The following is a 5,920-nucleotide window of genomic DNA, read 5'->3' on the forward strand; positions in this document are numbered from 1 at the left end:
AAACGCAGCACCACTTGATCGAAAGTGGAGAAAAATTACATGTAAAATAAACAAAATATAAATTCACCATACTATAAACAATTATTGTAATGGGGGGGACGCTCGCGGACTTGACAGGACACCCCCACCCCCCCGCCCCGTCTGAACCACCCTTTGATTGGCTCCATTGAGTCCCTTTCATCTCTTCAATAGGCCTGTTTGCTACTCTGTTATGGATACAGACCCCCCCCCAACACACACACACATTTGCATCATGTTCACAAACTCGATACACAAAGTTATTAGCAAAATAACTCCAATTGACAAATCATTTTTTAACACAATGAAATATCCATTTACCATAAGCCATTTCAGAGCCGACAAAAATAAAACAGAACGTTAGGAGAGTAGTAAGGGATTAAGCTTCAAAGATTTGAAATAATGTACGTTGTATTTTGAAAAGTTGTGCCATTTTACAGGGGGATGCGATGTGAAAATGTCAGCAGTTAGTTCCCCATTGAAATCCATTTGTAGGCCATGGTATTTGTTCTTTTGAAAAGATGGCCACTGATTGAAACGCCCAATATTACAAACATATTTTGGGGATTTTGAGCCGAGGAGCGAGCAAGCGGGTTTGTCTGGGGCGGCGAGCGGGCGGGCGGGCGAGCGGATCGAAGTCCGGCCGGGGATCCCGTCAGCACGGCTCCCCCCGTCCCATTGATCCCTATCAGGCCATCAAAGGCTCCGCGGGCTTTGATGGGGGCCGTCGGCCGGGACCAGCCGGCGCGGCTGGCCCGGCCCCCCGACAGACGCATATGCCCCCCCCCCAAACGGCCTTTAAGCGACGTCGTCATCGGCGGCGTTTTGATGTCGTTATGCCGTGATTACGTTCATCATGTTAACGTTCCATCGGGGGAGTCCAAACTTAACCAAAAACAAAAATCAATTAAGCGAGCAATTATGTAGCACATTTTTTGGACCGCTTACATAATACTTTGTTTTCAAGGTGATTTCCGTATTTTCTGCAAATGTATTCTACAGCGCCTAAATCACCGCAATTCAAACTTAGATCGCGCCCTGTATGAAATGTTGATAGATATATGCTCCAATTTGGAAGCAAGGCGCAAAAAAATTCCGCATGTTTTTGTAAACGAAAGCGCAATTCCATCAAATAAATGCAGAAAGTATTTTTCAAATCGACAAAACATTATATTTCAAGCTTTTTCATTTCATTTTCAGACAATTTACATTCTCAAAATAATCCCATGAATAAATACTATTGCTCCTGTGGACTTGTAAATGATTCCTGGATCACATGAAATGTCAAACAAAAAGGTACAAATCAAACGTCCTAAAAAGGTGTGTGTCTGCGCACTCATCACCAACACACCTGCACCGTCTCAAGGCAAAAAAGTCAAGTGCATTCATGTTGTCAACTGCTACAGTTCATTTGAAGGCTTTAGGAGTGTTTTTTTAATCAATCTTTACAGGATGTATTTTGGTTATGCACTTATGTTATTCTAATATTATTTGTTAGCGTTTTTGAGGCAATTTATAACTTACTAATATTCATTTAAAGGGTTTGGGACTCAAAATGGGTTAAAAAAAACGCCTCAACATATGAAGGATTGATGTTAAAAAATGACTTCCGGCATGAATTAATTTTATAAGTAGAAGTAGCGCCGTATGTGAAAAGAAACTTTTTGATAGGTCGAGTGGGGAGCACGTTAAGTGACAATCACTTCCTTTCTCACGTTAAAGCTGCAGACAGACGGACGAAGGGACGAAGGGACGGGACGGGCAGACGGAGAGTCTCCGAAGAGAGTCTCCAAAGAGAGTCTCCAAAGAGCGTCTACGCAGGCTTGGCGACGCATCGCCATTCTGGGGCGTGAAAAAACGACGCACGCTGTCTCGTCTGCGCTGCCATCTTTTTTTTTTTTTTTTTTAATGTGCCAGGCATCAATTCTGTCAGGTAAAACTAAAAAAAAAAAAAAAAAAAAAAAAAGGGACATCCTGAAGGGAGGACGTGTGAACCCCGACGCCGCTTTGATGTGGAGCCGCCATTTTCAGGTTAATGAGGCTGTTAGCACCAAGCCCCCACCAAACACTCACACTTCACACACACACACACACACACGCGCAAACTATTGTGCAAGCTTGGAACGGTTTTCAAAGTGGGGTCCGCCATCGCGATCGACTGCAGCAGGTCCGTGAAATCATTTGTGTTATTCAGAGAAAAAAAATATTGATTTGTGTCGATTTCATTTTATTTTGTATTCAGTTGTGAAAATATCGAAGACCCTCCAATAAAGCAATCGGATCTTGCGCGGGAGGTGGACCAACAAAGAACTAGTTATAGTCCACACTTAGTCTCAGGGTCAAAATGCGGGGCTGGAACCCCCCAAACGGTTGTCGCCCATTTTAAGCGACGAAAGCGCAGATGGAAGACGCGACGGTCACCTTGCAAATTTCTTGACGTCGCCAACGTCTTCAGGCGTTCCTCTCTGAAGGCGGGACGTAGTCCAGGGAGAGATGAGCGAAGATCTCCTCCTCCGTGGTAGCTTTCAGGTATCGGCGCTGCCGGGCGGAAGGACGCAAGCCAGAAGCGCGTCAGCGCCGTATTCAAGTTTAGAAAAGAAACATTGCAAATTGCTCGCCTCCTTTTCGCAAACCGGCTCAATTTGCAATTATTTAGTCAAGAACAGCAAGATGAAGACGGGCATGGAGTACGCCGCCAGCTGGTCTTCGCTTGACCCCGGCCGCTCCTGCTAGAGCAAGACAATTGAAGTACGCCGTTCAAGGAGGCAAAGACACAAATGTCCCGTTTCTTACCGTCAGACAATGTCGTTGGAGGATGCGGACGGGACATCCGGCGCTCAGGCTCTCTGTCAACCAGCTGGCGTCCAGTAGGTAAGCTGAAGGTGTCGGGTCGTGACCCCAGCCAGTCTCAGACCTCGTCGCCAGAGTTCTTCTCCGAGACGCAGTGCGTCACGTTTTCACTGATGGGAAATCGACAGCGCACGTGACATGTCTGCCTTCTACAATACGTAAAAAAAGTCAAATAAAACACAAACCAGCTAATATGTGTGTGACACAATACTGCAATACAAATTCGATCGTATTTATTTCATTGGTTTGTGAGCGTTATGCTTTAGGAGTCGAAGGTTTTAGAACTTTTAATCTATGTAATCATTAAGTTAACAAGTTTGAATCAAATTATGTAGAAATTAGAGGAGAAAAAAAATATGAATTTTGGATTAAAGCTTCAAGAGGATGTTCGAATCAGTCTAAAAAAGAAGTCAGGAAATAAAGAAAAAGTGATACAAGTTGGCTTTATTTTGAAATTTGAAAAAAAAAATCACAGTCAAGATGAACGATGTAAAGTTGAACAACTTTCATTGAGAGGAGACAACACGAACATCATTTCGGCTCTCGTTTTAAAATTGTGTGAAGTTTTACTGATAAGCGTCAACGTACGTGAAGACATCGTCTACTCTGAAGCCTTTTTTTCGTGCGAGCTGGGTGAGGAAATTTCTCCGACTCGTTCCAATCTTCCTCTCCAGGAGGAAGACAACCACCAGCGGGAATTTGGACGAGTCACCCCGGTTGTCGCTCGTCGAAGCACCGCCTGGCGAGGATAACACTTTCCTTCGCTTTAGCGGCAACATATTTTACGTCGTGCCTCAAAGTTATACGATGAAATATAATAATTAGCACAGCCTAAATGACATGTTCGCGTTCGATATGGACCTAATCGTTTCCGCATCGACTTCTTCGATGGTTTTAAACATTTAGGAGTTAACGTCACCCGCTGGACGTGATCGGTACTGCATGACACGTTGCAGCCATGGTGGCAAGTCAACAATGTGCGAGAAAATTCCTTTTCGCAGGCACCTAAATGGTCCAAAATTTTGAGCAAACTATATTTATTTAGTAACTCACCCTTTAATTCTTCAAAATGATTGAAACGCTAAGAGCGTGAAACTTGTATACCCATATTCAATAAATAGACGTACCATTCAATAATTAAATAAACGTGTCATTAATTAAATGTTTCAATAATTAATTACAATTGTCGTTCATGAATTAAATGTTTCATTAACACATTTAATGCCAGGGACGTATTTTCACGGTTTTTTATGACATTCAATCCAGATACTTAAGTGTCGATTCAATATTACCTATTTGGAAATGAACGTCCCTGATGTCCTTAAGCATCGGTTGCTTTGGTGTTGCTTTGGCGAGGCAGGCGGAGCTCTACTGCCCCCTGCAGGCGGGCGAGCGCAAAACGTCGCCGTTCAAGCGGGAAAAGTCAGGCAGACGACGTCACGGCGCGGTCCGCCCGCCCCGTCCTGCGGCGGACGTGACGTGAGGACGGTGACGTTTCCCACCAGCGGCCCAAAATAGTTTGGGAAGAACGCAAGCGGAACTTTGCTCCCGGCCAACGGCGAAGGAGAGCCGCGGCGAGGGGCGTGACTGACAAGAGGCGCGGGCCAACGGGAGGGCCGTCGCCGGGGCGACGCGGGCGAGCGGCGGGCGGCTCGGCCAATGGCGAGCCCCCGGACCGGCGCGGCCGCGGCGAGCGTGAAGGAGGCGCGCGCGCGCGCGCCCGGCCCGGCCCGGCCCGGCCCCGCAGACGAGAGAGATGGGCAGAAGCTGAACATGGCGGATGGCGACAGCGGGAGTGAGCGCGGCGGCAGCGGCGGCGGCGGCGGCGGCGGCGGCGGCTTCCAGCACTTCCCGCGGGACCAGGAGACCCAGGAGCTGGCCTCCAAGCGCCTGGACATCCAGAACAAGCGCTTCTACCTGGACGTGAAGCAGAACAGCAAGGGCCGCTTCATCAAGATCGCCGAGGTCGGCGCCGGGGGCTCCAAGAGTCGGCTCACCCTGTCGCTGTCGGTGGCCGCCGAGGTGCGCGACTACCTCGGGGACTTCATCGAGCACTACGCGCAGCTGGGGCCCAGCAGCCCCGAGCAGATCGCGCAGGCCTCGGCCGGCGAGGACGGCGCGCCGCGGCGAGCCCTCAAGAGCGAGTTCCTCGTGCGGGAGAACCGCAAGTACTACTTGGACTTGAAGGAGAACCAGCGTGGGCGCTTCCTGCGCATCCGCCAGACCGTCAACCGGGGGCCCGGCTTCGGCATGGCCATGGGCATGGGCATGGGCGGCGGCGGGGGCGGCGTGCTGGCCGGACAGACCATCGCCCTGCCGGCGCAGGGCCTCATCGAGTTCCGGGACGCCCTGGCCAAGCTCATCGACGACTACGGCGGCGGCGACGACGACGAGCTGGGCTGCGGCGGAGGGCCCGGCGGCCTGGCGCCGGGGGCCTTCGGCGAGCTCCCCGAGGGCACCTCCATCATGGTGGACTCCAAGCGCTTCTTCTTCGACGTGGGCTCCAACAAGTACGGCGTGTTCCTGCGCGTCAGCGAGGTCAAGCCCAGCTACCGGAACTCCATCACGGTGCCCTTCAAGGCCTGGGCCAAGTTCGGCGGCGCCTTCAGCCGCTACGCCGACGAGATGAAGGAGATCCAGGAGCGCCACCGGGACAAGATGTACGAGAGGCGGGACGAGTCCGAGGGCGACGACGTGGATGACGACTGACCGCGGCCGCGCAAGGGTGGGGGGGTTATTACAGAAAAAAAAAAAAAAAAAAGCAGAAAGAGTGCACGAGCGTCCTCCGGCCACGCAAGTTGGACTCGCCAGTGTCTCAAGTGCGAGTTGTCCTCTTTTGCACGGAGGAGCAGCTGTCAATCAAAGTCTCGCGCACACAACATAGGATTAGTGTATGCTGCGGAGGGGGGGGGGGGGGGGGGGGGTGACGTCAGCCGAATCCACAGCCAGGGCACATTCTTAGCAATACTGCGGCCTTCGCCATCGGCCTCTCTTCTCCCTCACTCGGGACTAAAAGCCAGCTGGACTCCGACTAACCGGTCCGTGGATCTCC

At 50.4% G+C, this 5,920-nt stretch overlaps 1 protein-coding gene and 1 long non-coding RNA gene across 2 annotated transcripts; one reads left to right on the forward strand and one right to left on the reverse strand.

Annotated features, from left to right (window-relative positions):
* Positions 1-2,228: 2,228 nt before the first annotated feature.
* LOC148412196 (uncharacterized) lies at positions 2,229-4,154 on the reverse strand. The gene is made up of 3 exons (XR_015868024.1): positions 3,457-4,154; positions 2,812-2,978; positions 2,229-2,744 (listed from the first exon to the last, which is right to left on the reverse strand). It is a non-coding gene; the product is annotated as an uncharacterized LOC148412196 (long non-coding RNA).
* Positions 4,155-4,569: 415 nt separating this feature from the next.
* Positions 4,570-5,787, forward strand: LOC148412197 (transcriptional regulator protein Pur-beta-like). The gene has a single exon (XM_088435619.1). It carries the CDS (start codon positions 4,642-4,644, stop codon positions 5,575-5,577), a length of 936 nt encoding a protein of 311 aa, XP_088291745.1. The 5' UTR covers positions 4,570-4,641; the 3' UTR covers positions 5,578-5,787.
* The last annotated feature ends 133 nt before the right edge of the window (positions 5,788-5,920 follow it).

This window comes from Hippichthys cyanospilos, chromosome 15, assembly GCF_059441005.1.
Source record: "Hippichthys cyanospilos isolate Australia breed blue-spotted pipefish chromosome 15, RoL_Hcya_1.0, whole genome shotgun sequence".
Lineage (NCBI taxonomy): Eukaryota > Metazoa > Chordata > Actinopteri > Syngnathiformes > Syngnathidae > Hippichthys > Hippichthys cyanospilos.

Excerpts from the sequence above, each read along its gene's own strand:
- LOC148412197 (XM_088435619.1), top strand. The coding sequence starts at position 4,642 with ATGGCGGATGGCGACAGCGGGAGTGAGCGCGGCGGCAGCGGCGGCGGC.